This window comes from Bison bison, unplaced genomic scaffold (genome assembly GCF_000754665.1).
Source record: "Bison bison bison isolate TAMUID 2011002044 unplaced genomic scaffold, Bison_UMD1.0 scf7180017864043, whole genome shotgun sequence".
Taxonomy (NCBI): Eukaryota; Metazoa; Chordata; class Mammalia; order Artiodactyla; family Bovidae; genus Bison; species Bison bison.
In genome coordinates, this window is record NW_011494615.1 from 287,795 (window position 1) to 303,559 (window position 15,765).

Genomic DNA, 15,765 nt, shown 5'->3' on the forward strand with positions numbered 1-15,765 from the left:
AAAGCACACACCTTCCCTGCCCTCCCCTCAGCTTTGACATCTTACTAGTCCAGAGCTCCTCCAGGAAGCTCTGGGGCTCCCAGTCTGTATTATAAGCCCCTCCTGGGTACTCTCCTAACTCCTGTGCATCCCCAAGCCAAACTTCTGTCACACAGTGTGATCATTTTCCTGTTTTCTCTCCCAAATTCTCCTTGAGGGGGCACCAACAGTGGTGCCTCAGTGCCTGGCCCAGGACCGAGCACACAGTAGTTAGCTGCTCAGTAAATGCCTGTCTAATGCGTGAGCTCCTGAGGATGTTTTGCCTTAGCAGAGGCCTGGAGGTCACAGTATCTCCACCTCACTGCTGTCCTGGCTCCAGGCACAGAAAAGAGACTGACCTTCACCTCAGAGGTCACACCGAGCAGTTGGGGGCCGAGCACTACCCCAGACAAAAGGGCACACATGGCAAGTTTCCTCGGGGTGGCCGGGCTTAGGGGACGTGCCAGGTTGTTCGGGGCTCACACCAACTGTCCCGCTGTTGATGGTGGTCAGACCTCCCGTTGGGGGTCCTCAAACGTTCCTCCTTCCACTGGCCCCACCAGCCATCTGAAAGAGGGAGGGATGGGGGAAGGTAGGGGCCTGAGAAGCCCAGCCTCCTGGCCAGGCTGCCAACCCTTGCTCTTGGCTTCAGGTGTTTGGAAGGTCTTCACATCTCTAGTTGAAAAAGGCCTGAAGTCACACCTGGTGTTCATCCCCGTGTGGGTGGGGCTGCCTGGAGAGGTGGACCTGCCCCCTCACCTCCCCTTGGGACCTGAATGTGGAACAGCTTCCTGGCCTGGTCACCCTCCTCTGGCTGTGAAGCTCCCTTTCTGAAGAGAGGCATTATGAGCTGTTATTATCATGCAAGCAGTGCCTTCACCCAACAGGCCTCGCTTTGCACTCCTGAAAAGAAGCCTCTTTCATATCCCCTGAAAGCCCCGAAATCAAGCCAAGGCCCCCTCCTGCCTTCTCCAGGCCTCTGAGCCAAGGCCCTGATGATGGAACCCACGTCTGTTCCCTGCAGTATCTTCGGAATAAAGGAGTAGACGAGGGCTCCAGTGGGCCCGAGGTCAGCCGGGCCTCCACCAAGCTCCCTGAGGACCCTGGCCTGACCAAGCCCCCAGCCTCAGCGGGCGATCATGCTGGCAGGCTTGGATCTTCTCGGTAAGAAAAAATGGGGTGGGGCGCTGGGTTGGGAAGTGCATCTTCATTATTCAGAAGAAAGGGCGGGAAGCCCCGGATGCAATTTTACGATGTCTGTGGTGTTGTCTTTCTGATACATGGGCCTCCCCTTCCGTCAGCCTCGCATCTGTATGAAGGGGCCAGTGAGTTCCAGATACCATTACTTCAAGAGCGTTTGGCTGCAGCTGTCTGTAAAATTGGTTCCCAGCTGGCCTCAATTCTCACCCGCTTCTAGGATTCTCAAACAGACCCGTGTTGGACCCTTCGAGGCTCTGATGTCCCCTGGCTCTGTCTTGTTTTTAAGCAAGCTAGAGTTCTGGAAAGGAGGGCGGCAAATCCACAGGGTGGCTCTAGGGGCCAGCACTGCCCCCTCCTCCACTCCCAGGTCCCTGCTGGCCCCTGCTCCCCTCACAGCTGGGCCCAGCCTGCCTGCCCGTGGTGATGAGCCCATTCTGTCTTTGCACAGCTCCGTGACCAGCCTGGGCCACACACTGGTGGAATCTTCTCTCACATGGCCTTCGCTGCCCAGTCCTCATGGGGCCTCACCCAGGTAGGAACCCAGCCCTCTCAGCACCATGCCTTCACAGGACTTCCCATCCTTGATTACTTAGCCAGTGTTACCATCCCATTACAAGGATGGGAAACTGAGGCCAGGTCACGTCTGGGGACTCATCCCAGTTTCCATAGGGACATAGAGGGTCAGGGAGGTCCAGGGCCTTATCTAAGGTGAAAGGGCAAGTGGCTTCACAATAGGAGTCCTGGCCTAGTGTTCCTTCTGCTACCAGAGTTCACACCAGGAACCTTCCAGGGCCTAGGGCCCAGAACCTTCCCTTGCCTCCTCTTGCCCATTGAGAGTCCGTCTCTAGGGGGGAGAATTTCACATCACACGGTTTCCACTTGAAGCCACTGATATCCCCTCAGCTCTCTGGCCCGCTCTTTGTTGATAGAATCAAGCCATAGCACTCCAATGGGCCCTTTGTCCTTCCTGCCAGCTCACAGACAAAGGACTGCTTTGTCCTTCCTCACTTGTCCTGTGTACTGTCCACTGGAGCCGTGCTCCTGCTGTCAGCTCCTGCCCCCACTCCTTGGGCAGGTCAGCTCAGGTTCTGCTTCAGGCCTCTCAAGGGCCTCTGTCTCACGCTCACCTTGCTGTGTGGCTGTCGGCAAATCCTGGGGGCTGTCCCCCAGGAAGTGTCTGGGGGTGGTGCTTCTGGCTTGACATCTGGCGGCACAGGCACCATGGGCTGAGGGCAGCCCTGCAGATGCCCCCTCCATCAGCCTGGGGCCACAAGGGCATGGGGGAGAGGGGTCTGACTCAGAGCCTCAAGGGCCCCTGTCACACTCTCCTCACAGCACAGGGAGAACAGAGGCTCTGTCGCTCTGAGGCGGTTATCACAGTAGTGAGAGCAGGAGGATAGACAAGATGACCCCAAGGTCCCTGCCAGGCTTATGCAGCCATGACCTCTGCACTCCAAAGGGCTGCAGAAGCCAATGTGCCCCGGGCTGGCCAGACTGCTGGTTCTTAAGCTTGTGTCTTCCACAAGACACATATTTACCAAAGCCAACCACATGTGAGTCCTGCCTTCACGGAGCTCACAGTTCCCTCCTATCAGGGACAGGACAGATGTTCAGCAAGTAGGACTGATCCCAGAGAGCGTGTCTGTCAGGGCTAGCGTGCTGGCTCAGATGCGGTGCCTGGGAGGCAGGTGGAGTGAGGGGATAACACCTTCCCCCAACATGTGAGATCACAGAGGCGACTAGAGTAGGTTTTCCTAACTCACTGTGCACACGAATCAGCTGAGGATCTGCCAGGTTAGAGCAGGTTCTGACTCTGCAGGTAGGATCCTGCAGGAAATGGGATCCTGCATTTCCAGCAAGCTCGATGATTCAGAGACCACATGGAGCGGCAAAGCCTTAGAGTATACTTAGGAACCAGAACAGAGGGGAGCCTGCGGTCCTCAGAACCCATGGGGGAGCCAGTCAGCTTCTGGGCTCCTGGCCCCAGCCCAGCCCTCCTCAGGTCCTGGGGTTCTGGAAGAGCAAGTCAGCTTCACCAGGGTCTCCCTAGGAAGGGTGAGGGCAAAGGAGAGAGCAGCTTGGCACTGTACAAGCACTCCGGGGGTGGGGGCGTGCAGAGCTCCCCTTTGGTCCCAACCCCAGCCAGCAGGTAAGGCCCAGTGGTAAGAAGGGAACCAGAGATGGGCTGGATCAGGGCTGGAGAAAACTGACTAAATTACAAAGCAGGAGTCCAGGGCCCAGGAAAGAGGACTGGGCTGAGGGTCATGCCAGGAAATACAGGAGGGCCAGGACAGGCTGACAGGGAGACAGGAGGGGCTGGGCCCAGCTTGCACTGAAAAGGGCGGCCAGGTCCCACACCTCATGGGTTCCCAGGGTAGGACCACCAGGTGCCCAAGAGTCAGCTTCCAAGGCAACCATACTGATTCCAGGCCCCTACAGGGACTGGGTGGACAGAGGTACTGATGAAACTCTAGTCCTGGTGGGGAATGGCTTTGGAGCCAGCTAAGTGAGGTCGAGAGATTTCAGCAGAGCCAGGAATGGAGGCCTGAGAAGAAGCCAGCGGAAGAGGCCAGAAGGGACTGGACTGTCTTCCTTCTCTCTGGTTCCCTTTGAGGACCCGTGAATGTCCTTCCAGTCCCTCCCACCCTCACAGGGATAAGCATCTCTTCAGGTAACCCTTAACTGACCTCTGCCCCCAACCCTGGTCCCCAGGTTCTTGGACTCCCCTGAACAAAAAGGCTGGCAGACACAGGTGACGGAGTTCAAGGCCCTCTGGCAGGCTGCCGAGGTGGAGCGCGACCGGCTCATGGAGTTTGTCACCGTCCTACAGAAACGGTAACGCCTGGAGCCAGGGACACACTCTCGTGGGCCCAGGCGGGCTGGTGGTAGGCAGCCTGACCCAGGGGCATCCCTCTTGGACAGAGGCCAGGCCGTGTCCGTGCCTGGGTCCACCCCACTGGTGAGCTTGGTTCCCACAGTGTTGGTCCCGGGCCTTCCCGGCCACATCTCATGTGCCCCCCGAGTGCCCCTCAGTCTCGGGGCCCCGTCATCACACTTGTGTTCTGCCGTGGCCGTGAGGTGGGAGTCTCAAGGAAGGGACTCTGAAGTAGGTAAATCAGTCAAGTCAACTCACCAGTAAGAAAGATCTAGGATGAGCACAGCACTGCACTCCGTGTCTCTGCAGGCTGCGGTGGGAAGAAGTTCCAGGCGAGACTGAGGCCTGAAATAACAAAGAGGAAAAGGGTCACCGAGAGATGGGAGCTGGGGCTTTCCTGGTTGGGGGAGGGAAGCGTGTGGCCTGAGGCAGTGGACCAGGGGTTTGGTTTCCTCTAAGGGGTTGTTGACAGATTTCTATTCGGATAAACCAGTGTTCCTCTCTCAAGTGATACTTTTGGCAAGAACTGTGGCTGCCCAGGCCAACACATGGCCCAACCATGTGACATCCACACTGAAAAATACAAAGGATACCGCTGATTATCTCCCTGAACAGGTCATGTCACATGTCAGTTAGGGCTCTTTGGTGACAACAGAAACCAATTCTGGCTTCCCTTTCCTTCAAGGGAAAGGAGAGTGGGAAAGTGCTGGCCGTCTCCAATGTGCAGGGCAGAAGAGGAGCCCAAGAAGGTCCAGGGATATTGGTAGCAGGAACCCTGGAGTAGTCTTCTCCTGGGCCATGAGAATGATGCCCAGTGGATTTCAGTTCTTATGCCAGTGGGTCCTGGGAGAGAAGGTCTAGCTGGCCTGGGTGGCTCACATGTCAACCCTGGACAAAGGCCAGACACCCTTACTGGAAGGACCTCCAGGTGCTCACATAATGGAGGAACGCTGGGACTTTCCTGGTGGCCCAGTGGTTAAAGCTCCATGTTTCCACTGCAGGGGGCATGGGTTTGATCCCTGGTGAGGGAACTAAGATCCTGCATGCCACACACTGCAGCCAAAAAAAAAAAAAAAAAATTAAATTAAGTGGAGGAGGGGCAAACTGCCAAAGGAAAAGATGGAGTAAGTCACCAAAGGAGCTGAGGTGCTGGGATGGCAACTGCCTAAGCAGTGAGGGGTAATCAGCTTTATTTTCTTTTCAGTAGTATGTACACAGAGAGGGTAGGAATTTCAGACATGCTCAAGCAAATAAGAAAAAGTAACAAATTCTTTTTCTGTCACTGAAATATAATGGCTAGCACAAGCCTCCAGCCTACCCAAGGGAAGAAACATACTCGGTTATGGCTTTCTTTGCCGTTTTCTTTGAGCTGCACCTGAGTCTGGGGCAGTGCGGTGTGAAGCAAGCTGACTCGGTTATCTACTGCTGCCTAACAAACCGTCCCAGACCTAGTGGCCTCAAATATGACTGATTTTTTCTTACCCTTCTGTGGGCAGCCTAGGTAATCCTGCTTCACATGATGCCAGCGGGATCACGGACATGCTCCATTCAGCTAGCTCGGTAGGGGCGCCTCTGTTGTGTACGTCGCCTCTCTCTCCATGTAGCGCCTTATCTTCCAGGGCCTCTCCATGCAGGGCTGGGGTGAGGGTGGGGCAGGCAAGAGACCTAGGGTACAACATTCAAAAGACACTCTCAGAGTCACACATGTGTGATTCTCTCTCAGCTGATACCCAGACCTTCTGGGAACTGAATTTTACATTTTATTTTCATGACTTTTTATTTGAATGGCTACATGTGGACACGAGGCTGCAGCCACTGTGTTGAGCAGCACAACTCCATCATATTCTACCATATCCCATGGTGTGAATATGTTACCTTTGGTCTTTCCCCTGTTGATGCACCTTTAGGTTGTTTTAGTCATTTGCTTTAGCAAATACAGTTTCAAGGAACATTCAAAGTAACAAGGAACACTGAAACTAACATTGTTAGTTTCAAGGAACTAACGCAACACTAACAGGTTGTGTTAGTAGCTGTATACTGTGTTGGCATACAGTTCTGTGTTGGTAGTTGTATTCTGTTCAAAATTGTTAGCATTCTGCTCCTTCTTGAAGGAAGGGAAGAAGAACACCGGGAAGGTGGGATGGTGGGAAGAACGCTTCCTCCATCACTGTTCTTACATCTCCAGGTTCCCACTCTGATTTGCATGGGTCTATGTGTGTATGTGATCCTTTGCTGGGGTGAAACCTCAAAGAGTCCTTTGGTATCACAAAAGTCTGAAATGCCACACGTCACCATAAGAAGGACCATAGCCTCAAACTCAGTGAGAAAATAATCAGATCCTTTGGTGAAATAACCAAATAACAAGGACTTGAAGGCCCATAAATTCATGACAAGTATATAGAAAATAATAAATAATCATAATAACAAACAGAAAGCAATCACTAACTCCAAGCAAAACAAGCAAATAAGAAAGAAAATGTCCAGAATTCTTCGGTAGTCTAGTGGTCGGGACTTGGAGCGCTTCCACTGCAGAGGGCCCCGGTTCAATCTGTGGTTGGGGAACTAAGATCCCACATGCTGTGTGACATGGCCGAAAAAAAAAAAGTAATCATGAGTATACTGCCTCTTGAGTGTCCTAATGTAACCCCCTGTGGTAGACAGGATTTTGTTCCCTGTGTCCTTCCATCCCCACTCTTGTGCCTGTGAATACTTTATGTTATATGGCAAAAGAGACTTTGCAGATGTAATAATCATCATGGACCCTGAAACAGGGAGATTATCCTGGATTACCCAATCTAATCACTTGAACCCTTAAAAGCAGAGAAATTTCTCCATCTGGGGTCAGTCAGAGAGGTGCTACAGAAAAAGTCAGAGACAGTATGAAAAGGGTACCCGGCTGGCTTTGCAGATGGAGAGGGCCCAGTAGTCTCTAAAAGTTGAAAGTCACCCAGCCAACAAACCAACAGGAAACAGGGATTTTAGTCCTTCAACTGGAACTGAAGCCTTCCAACAACGTGGACAAGCCTAGAAGCAGATTCTCTCCTAGAAACTCCAGGTAAGAGCCCAGTTCAGCCAACACCTTGATTTTGGCTTATAAAACCTGGAGCAGAGAAACCAACAGGACCTGCTAAACTTCTGACTTACAGAACCATGGGGTGATAAATCTGCATTGTTTTAAGCTAAGTCTGTGGTAATTTGTTACAGCAGCAATAGAAAACAAATACGCTACCTAACATTCATTCAGCCCCCAATAAGGGTAATATAACTACATTGGGAAGTGGTGAGGTGATTCTGTTTGGTGAGGAGAAAGTACCAAAATAAAACTAAAATCTCATGTTGCATAAGATATACTCATAAGATTATATTTAAGCCTTAAAAAATAGCAGCATAAGCATCTGTAGAAATATGGCAGTAGTGAAAGGAACAGCTAAAAGCGGTATAAGTGGTTGCTTCTAGAGAGCAGGAATTGGGAGTGAGTAGGGGTGGGAAGAGGCTGCATTTTTTTTTTTCATTTTAAGGCTTAGAGAGAACTATATGGTTTTTAAATGCACATATCTATGTTACTGCAATAAAAATAAGGAAGAACGGAGCCTGTGCCCACCGGTGTAAGACGTGCCCAGCTCTCTGAGAGTCTGAGCAGGTGCCAGGGAGTATGGTGGCCCCTGTTCTCTCATCACCAGGGTGGAGGAGAGGAACAGCAAGCTTCTGGAGTCAGAGAGGAGGCTGCAGGAAGAGCGGCATCGCGCCGTGGTGCTGGAGCAGCACCTGGAGAAGATGCGCCTGGAGCCGGGCAGGATGTCAGCCTCTCAGAGAGCAGCCCCCAGGAGCAAAACAGGTAGGGCTGGGGGTGGGGCCGGCCCAGGGCCATGTGGGCTGACGGTGCTCTGGGGCTCCTGGTTCTGACTGGGGGCTGGGGGAGAGCACACACAGCAGCAGAGGCAGGCTGAGCTCCACCCTGGTGGAGGGGCTACTGCCTGGCTCTACCCTCTGTCCTGAGCCCCTTAGCTTCCAAGGGCAGGACCCTAAGGTTCCACAAGTCACTTCTGCTTTCATCCCATTGGCCAGATCCTAGTCACATGACCACACCAGCTGCAGAGGGAAGTTTAGGTGTCCTAAACTAAAAGTTCAGTTCTATGGCTCTAACACAGTGGTTCTTAAGGTACAGTCTCTGGACCGCAAGTGGCAGCATCTCGTGGGGGCAGTGGGGGTGCGAGATGCCAGAGCCAGAAGCCATTTCTGGGGAGGGAGAATCTTCAGTGAGGAGATGATGGGTCTGCCTCTCTCTGATAGCTCTATCCCAACCCCTCTGGGTTCTGGCGTGGACGGTTGTCCCCACTTCCCTGCCTCTCAACACCCCAGTACCCCTCCCCCAGCCAAGGACACTTAGATCTTTTCTCCCAGGGCAGGTGAGATCAGAACACTGTAGGATGTGCCAGAAGTAGGGCACGGAGAAGGAGTAAAGCCCTTTTCCCTCCAGCAGAGCCAAGACTCCATGGGCCTTCCAGGAGCTGCTGAGAGTACAGGCTGGGGAAGGAGTACAGGGCTTAGCTCTGCTGAGCTCTCAGAACAGGTTCCTCAGGGATACAGTGTCTCCAGACCTTGGACTTACCTCCTTGGCCGAGCCTCCAACTAGGGAGGGCTAAGCCACAGTAAGAAAAACTACTCTGGCACTGCCTGGACAAGGAAGGGGCAACTGCCTGGAGAGAAAGTGACCACGTGGCTTCTGTGCATGCTGCTTGTGACCTGGGAAATGCAGCACCCCTCTGGGGGGCACAGCACACCCCTGCACCTATACAATAGGAAGCCTGATTGTGAAATGAGGTCCCTTGTGGCAGTTCCATGCCAGTGGGGAAGAGAACCATAAACAAACCAGCAAAGGATGGTAGGTCAGATAGAGGCAGGTGCTGTGGCTCATAGAAGAGGAAGGGGACAGGAGGTACGGAGAGCAGCTGATTTCTGTGGAGCAGTCACCCTAACTGATGAGCTGACATCTGAGCAAAGACAGCAGAAGGGGGTGGGGATGTGGCATAGATACCAGCGGGAAGAACAAGTGCAAAGGCCCTGAGGTGGGTACATGGCTGGGGGCTTGGAGGCAGTGAGACTGGAGCATGGGGAGGGGAATATGAAGTGAGGTAGGGAAGTCATGAAGTGCTGAGGTGGTGGTTCCATCACACAGGCCTTGAGGGCCAGACGTGCATCCACTGTGGCCTCACAGAGCTCTGGAGGCAAGAACTATTCTCCTCATGAAACAGGTGAGGAGACCAGCTCAGAGAAGTTGACGGTTTACCTGGGGCCACACAGCAGGAGGTAAAAGCCAGGGCTGCTGATGTCAGGTGACTTACCCTGCACCAGGCCGCCCCTGAGGTCTTATTCAGCACAGAGGTTTTCTGATGCTGTGATAGTACTGGAGTTCCCCACTGGGTGGGCTCTGATTTCTTTTTCTGAGCACTCTTTGTCCCCTGGACTCAGCCACCCTGGATCCCCTATACGTATGGATAGAGCTGGAGGTGAGGGGCCCAATGGTAAGAGAGCATCAGGTCCGATGACCTAGACTCAGACCCAACCTGCAGGCCAGACCTCAGGCCCAGCTGACTTCCAGAAACTTGTAAAATGCAAATATGGAAACATTAACAAGAGGAGCCATCTCAGTACAAAGCAGGGCCTGGAGGGAGGCAGCCTATACCCTGAAGGAGGTATAATGTTTCATAAAGTGGAAAAGCAGGAAGTGGACAGTTCGGGGTTGGGCAGGGGGAAGTGCTAACGCAGAGCCATGGCCGGATCACAAAAAGTAGCCACTGCTGTCCCACAGGTCTGCCTGCCTCTAACACCAGGCACCACCCGAGCGAAAGTGAGAGGAAGGACCCATCTTCCGCCCAGCTCTCCAGTGTGCCCATGGAATCCCAGATGGAGGAGCTGACCACCAGGTGCTCCCTGCCCCTTTTTCTGAAAAGGGTGATGTTGCATGGGTGGAGGTGCCCTGACAGGCAGAGGGATCACATCGCTCCCCTTGTGACTTCTATTTGCCCAGAAGGCTGGTCCCGCAGGGTCCTGGGTTCTAAGCCTGCCATTCAGTGGCCGGCCATCAGGGGGCAGAGAGACCCAACCATGACTAAAGATCTCATGGTCCCAAGAAAAGCTTTATCATGTGTGGGTTACTGAACCCACTTTGCTCATTCACTTAAACTTTTTAAGGTCAAATGCAGTGGTGGGAAAGGAAGAAAGGGGAACCTCTATAAATTAGTACTCATGCCTTGAGGCAGTCAACATTTTGGAGAACTACCAGACACTAGGCCCAGCAGCTGTGAGTGGGCCCAGAGAGGAATCCCAGATGGTATTATTCCCCGAGGGTCCCTGAGAGGAGGGGACTGGTCAGAGAGTACCCTGAGTGTGAAGAGCAGCTATGCCGGCAGCCCCAGGGCCCTTCGCAAACATGCACACGTGCTCACACGTGCCAGCTCAGTCATGCTGAGCCCTCTCTCTGTGTGGTCCAGGCTGGCCATCCAGGTGGAGGAGAATGAAATGCTGAAGGCTGCCCTAGGCAACGCCCTGCAGGGAAAGGAGGAGGACTTCCGAATGTACCATGAGACCCTGGACCAGGTGAAAGGGGTTTTCCTGCAGGCCCTGCGGCAGCAGAAAGCAGACAAGCACTAGGAGGGCAGCCCCGTCAGCCTGGCTGGACAGGGCAGCCTTAGGCCTTGAGAGGACGAGGCTCCATCTGAGGACTCCATCTGCTCCTGGAAGCCAACCTGAAACAGCCAGCTGGGCCCTTGCTCCCAGAAGAGGCGCTTCAAAGGTGACCAGAGCCAATATCCCATGGCAGGAGGGCAATATCCCCGGGCATGCTTAGCCACAGCAGGGAAGGAGACCGACACCCTGTCAGCATCAGCAAGAGCTCTGGGATGAGACGCCAGCTGTGGACGAACAGATGCAGTCCCTTGGGCAGGTGCTCACTGCCCCGTCCCCTGCAGGGGACCCTGCAGGCCCACAGGGCTCCACACGTGCAGGAGCATGCAGAGGGCTCTGGGCTGGGAGCAGCCCCCAGCCACCCAGCCACACTCCATCCCCCTCACTAGAGCATCCTCACAGCCCTAGGCCAATCCTACACCATGGCCCCATCTTGGGCATTCCTCCCTCTGCAGACTCGGGGGGCACTATGGTCCTAGCCATCTTGCCAACCCACACCTTAGGGCTCTTCCTTAGATTCAGACCCTTAGGTTTGTAATAATAATGATTATTTTCACGATCATTGCAGATCCCAGTGAGTGGGCATCTACTGTGTAAACCTGACCCCCATCAAGTTCTCCAATAACCCAGGTGGTTGTCACCCTATTCTACAGATGGAGAAACTGAGGCTCATGGAAAGACACAGAACTAATATTTAACCCTGGCCTGTAGGCCTCCAAAAGCCGGGGCCTCCAGTTGAGCAGATTACCCAGGGTGGGCATGCTACTCACTACTGGGCAGCTCTGCCCCCCACCAGCTATTCCAAGAGGCACCTCTTTTTGCTGGTGGGCACTGGCGGCAGAGGGCAGAGGCAAGGCCAGCAAGAGGATTTTGAGGCAGTGGGTCCAGGCAAAGGAAGAGTGTACCTCCCTCCCCACGGCACAGGGCTGAGCTGGGAGGGCTGCTGCAGGAGAGCTCCAGGCCCCTCGGTGACAACCACAGGGTCACCCCCTCCACTACTGTCATGGGGAGGGGTGGCTCCATGGAGGGTAGCCACATCTCTGCTCACATGGGCCTACACAAAGACACAGACACACACAAATCCCGAGACTTGGGAGCATGAATCATATGTATACACATGTGCCAAAAGACGGTGCTGACTCCACGCTCACGGGTCCTGCCTGGCCCTTTCCCTTCAAGTAGCATCAGAGAAAAACTTCCTGCCCAGGAAACCTGAGGGGCCCTTCATCCTGATTGCCTTCACTACACTTGCTGAGGTCTCTAGACCTGTCACCCCATCCAGGGTCGGCTCCAAGTAGGGGGCCAGCATGGACTCCCTCCTCAGCCCCATCCCTGAAGAAGAGCTCCAACAGGCAGGGTCCAGGAAGCTGTGGATGACTTTCCCTGAGGAGGGGGTTTTCACAGTATGTACGCCGCCTATGTGAGTCACTGCACAAGTAACACAAGTGACTGGTCTTCTCTAGCAGGAAGGTACTGCTGCTGCTGCTGCTAAGTCGCTTCGGTCGTGTCTGACTCTGTGCGACCCCATAGACGGCAGCCCACCAGGCTCCCCCATCCCTGGGATTCTCCAGGCAAGAACACTGGAGTGGGTTGCCATTTTATCTACCTCTAAACACACACACATACACGGAGGGGCCAGCTTAGAGGTCTGCTCCACTCCCCCAGCAGAATCCCTCTTCAGGACTCACTGAATTAAAAGGTGCCAAGTGCTGGCACAGTGGATGGCACACAGTAAGCACTCAATAAATCTCAGCCCTCAGTATCTCCTCTATTAGTTCCACAAATACTTGTCGAGCAGCTCCACTGCCCCAGGTAAGGGGGGGCCGGGCAAGGTAGACTCGGCCCCTGAGATCCTAGAAGCCCCAGACCAGCTGGGGAGACAGATTCCCAGGCCACCATGTACCCAGCCAGCTGGCCATCAAGTAGTCACTGCATGCCAACAGCATGCCAGCCTGTCCAGGCCTGTTAGGGACCCAGAGGTGAGCCTGACTTGTTGCTGCTGCTTTTAGAGAGCTGCTGGTCTGGTCAAAGAGGCGTGGGAAATGGAGGGCCCTGATGGGGCAGGAAGAGGTGGGGTGGGATTGGGGGAGACAGAGACAGAAAACTGCACCTCAGAGCCTCCCACCATCCCTCTGGCTTCCAGGCTCATTGGCCAGGTCTGAGTGGGGCGGGGGCCATCCTTCTACTCTCCCTGAGGTATGGATGGGAGAGGGTGGAAGGGGAAGGCCCAGGAGAATAAAGTGTTGTCAAAAGGGACAAGGACGGGGCCCTGAAGGATCTAACCCAGGTGGGCCGGGTGGGGAGTGGGACAACCTAGTCTGTCCAGGTGAGTGCCCTTGGCCCCTCCTGAGCAGCAGTGCCTGTCCCTGAGGAGGACCTCCCCCGCCCTCAGGCAGGTGGGTAGCCGGTGGGCTGGACTTTTCTCCCACAGATGGGAACACTGAAGTCCCTGCCCAGAGCCACACGGTGATGGGAATAGGAGACAGGTGCCTGGATAGTGCAACAAACAAAGAGGCCAAGGATGGAGAGGCCTCACGTGAGGACTGTCCTTGGCCGCACCGTGGGCTGTGGGCCTGGGTGCTCAGGTTCCAACACTGACAGGTGAGACCTGGCTGAGTCATGGGTGGGGCTTGGCCACTGTCCCTGTGGGGGCCTCTGGGGCACCAGAGCTGAGCTGAATAAGGTTGCATCTGGCTCAGGCTGATTCAAGCCCCAGACATATCCCACTGTCCCTGGCCCTCCGGAGGACTCCTCTGGGCCCCCATACCCTATACAAAGAAGCGTTTGCCCACCTGCTCCATCTTCACAGGCAGTGCCTGCACATACATCCTATCTCCTACAGTCCCTGAGCCTTACACACACACACACACACTTTACCCAAATTTTTACTATGAGCAGCAACCAGAAACAAATAAAAAGGACTCTGACACTTGAGAGAGTTGGCCCCCTGCCCATCTTTCCCAGTGGCCCCTGCTGATCCTAGGCCAATCACTTCCTGCCCCTCGTTTTGTGGGTGCCAGGCGCCCTCCCCTTGGCACCCCTCATGCAGGGAGGAGCTGGCCTCAGGCTGTCTAACCTGAGGTCCAAGAGGCCTCCCTAGCCCTCCACCCACCTGCCGTCCACCCCATCAAGCTGCCGACAGACTCCACCATGTGGGGCTCGCCTGGTGGACCTGCTGTGTGTGAGTGCTGCCTGTCCGGGCCTCTGGAGTGAGCAAGAGGTCTCCATCTCTCTTAACAGCTTCTCTCTATGAGCAGTCCAGTGAGCCAGCCCTGGCCATGGAGGGAGTTGTCGAATCCCCCCAGGAATCCAGTGAGGTCAGGCCTGGCAGGGTGCCCATTTACAGAGGAGCACCTGAGGCTCAGAGAAGTAGATCGCCAGCAAGGCGGAGCTCAGGCTCAAGTCGGGCAGGCTGCACCTGGCTTCTGAATGGTGAAGCCAGACCACCCCATCTGCTTCCCAGAGTCGTTCTCTTTGAGCCTCACAAGGGCACCAGCTGGATGGCTGGCCCAGGCTTGTCTCAGCCAGCACGGGTGTGGGTGTGCTGGCTTCCTGCTCCTGCAGGGCACCCAGCTCCAGAAGCTTATGCAGTTGACCCAACAGCTGATTCTAACCTCCTCGTACGTCAGTTTCCTTTTCTGTCAACTAGGAAAGATGGTAACCACCCCTTCCCTAGGGATTGTGGTGACATTAAAAAGAGTTAATCCTTGTACTGTCTTACAACCATGCCTGGCTACTGTGATTAACTCGTTTCTCCTCTAACCATCACTGCCTCTGCCTCAGGACTCTGCTCAGGTGTCCCACGTCCTCCAGGAAGCCCGCCCTAGTCTGGCTTAGGCAGCCTTGCCTGATGCTGGCCTCCTCTAGCATTTGTGATCCATGACTGGAGCCACTACCCAGCCCCTTACAGGGCAGGAATCACCACTCATGCTTCTCCAAGCCAGGGACCAGGCATGCCAGGCTCCGTGTCACTCTGGGGAGTGCGTGCTGGGAGGGAGCTTGTTGCCTTAAGGTATATGGAAAGGTAGGGGACTCTCCCGCCCAGGCCTTGCTCAGGCCCTGGAAGTGCCCCTGCTGGGGGTAGAGGGAGGAGAGCACCCCTTCCTCCTCTAGTCTCAGCTGAGCCTATGACTGGGGTTGGGGATCGGCATGGGTCCCAGGACCTATCCTTGACAGATTACCATCACACAGCTCCTTCTGCCCCCAGACTCTGCCCCCCTGGCACATGCACAAACAGACCCTCACAGACTGAGATCCTCGCCCCAAAGGATCCCAGAGTGGCTGGATCACTGGGTGGCACTGGCCTTAAGGAGGCTGTGAGGGGCCCTGGCACACTACCCAGCAGGGAACTCTGGGGTCTGGCATCCACCCACGTATCCGTCCGACCCACTGAGCTCTGGAGCTGGGGTGGAGTGGCCCTCAGGATATCCCTCTGTATCACGTTGGCTGGTTTGAGGCCTTGGCTACCCCTTCCCAGAATGAGAGTCCTGTCTCCCCCAGAGGAGTCCCAGTTGGTTGGGAGCACTGCTGGGTGCCTACACTCGAGGACCCACTCAAGTGACCCTGCTAGCAGCCCTCCACCTGGCAGCTCCCTGTGGGACAGGGTCGGGGTATGGGGTTCACATCGCTCTTGTCAGTTCCAGTTCCACTCCCCCCCTGCACTGATGCCTGGCCAGGCAGGACTCTACATGCTAAAATGGACCAGCGCAGGGAGCTAGGTGTGGGTGCCCTGAGAATTCACACGTAAAGGTGTGTGCCGAAATTCATGGAGCTGATCATCAGAGTGCGTGCATGGTGTGAGTGTGGCAAGGCAGGGCAGAGCTCACAAGCCTGACGAGGTCAGCAGGGGCCACCTGGAAGGCTTCCTGGAAGAGGGGAGTCCTGGCGAGCAGTGAGAGGGAGACACAGGCTCTATGGACCAGGGAAGGCAGGTTGAAGAGAGGTCCAGGTGTCCCGGCGAGAGCCGATGCCAGTGGCCACCCCTTCTG

At 55.0% G+C, this 15,765-nt stretch overlaps 2 protein-coding genes across 2 annotated transcripts in view; both read left to right on the forward strand.

The window, feature by feature from the left end:
- CCDC13 (coiled-coil domain containing 13) overlaps window positions 1-11,436 on the forward strand; it is a 33,385-nt gene extending 21,949 nt beyond the window's left edge. Inside the window, exons 11-16 of the mRNA XM_010835431.1 lie at window positions 1,043-1,182; window positions 1,667-1,750; window positions 3,931-4,053; window positions 7,774-7,928; window positions 9,903-10,017; window positions 10,585-11,436. Coding sequence (XP_010833733.1) covers window positions 1,043-1,182; window positions 1,667-1,750; window positions 3,931-4,053; window positions 7,774-7,928; window positions 9,903-10,017; window positions 10,585-10,744 — 777 coding nt within the window. The 3' untranslated portion in view covers window positions 10,745-11,436. The remainder of the gene's footprint in view (window positions 1-1,042; window positions 1,183-1,666; window positions 1,751-3,930; window positions 4,054-7,773; window positions 7,929-9,902; window positions 10,018-10,584) is intronic.
- Window positions 9,158-15,765, forward strand: part of HHATL (hedgehog acyltransferase-like) — a 16,704-nt gene continuing 10,096 nt past the window's right edge. Inside the window, exons 1-2 of the mRNA XM_010835427.1 lie at window positions 9,158-9,163; window positions 13,170-13,173. The gene's annotated coding sequence lies outside the window, so the exon portion shown is untranslated. The remainder of the gene's footprint in view (window positions 9,164-13,169; window positions 13,174-15,765) is intronic.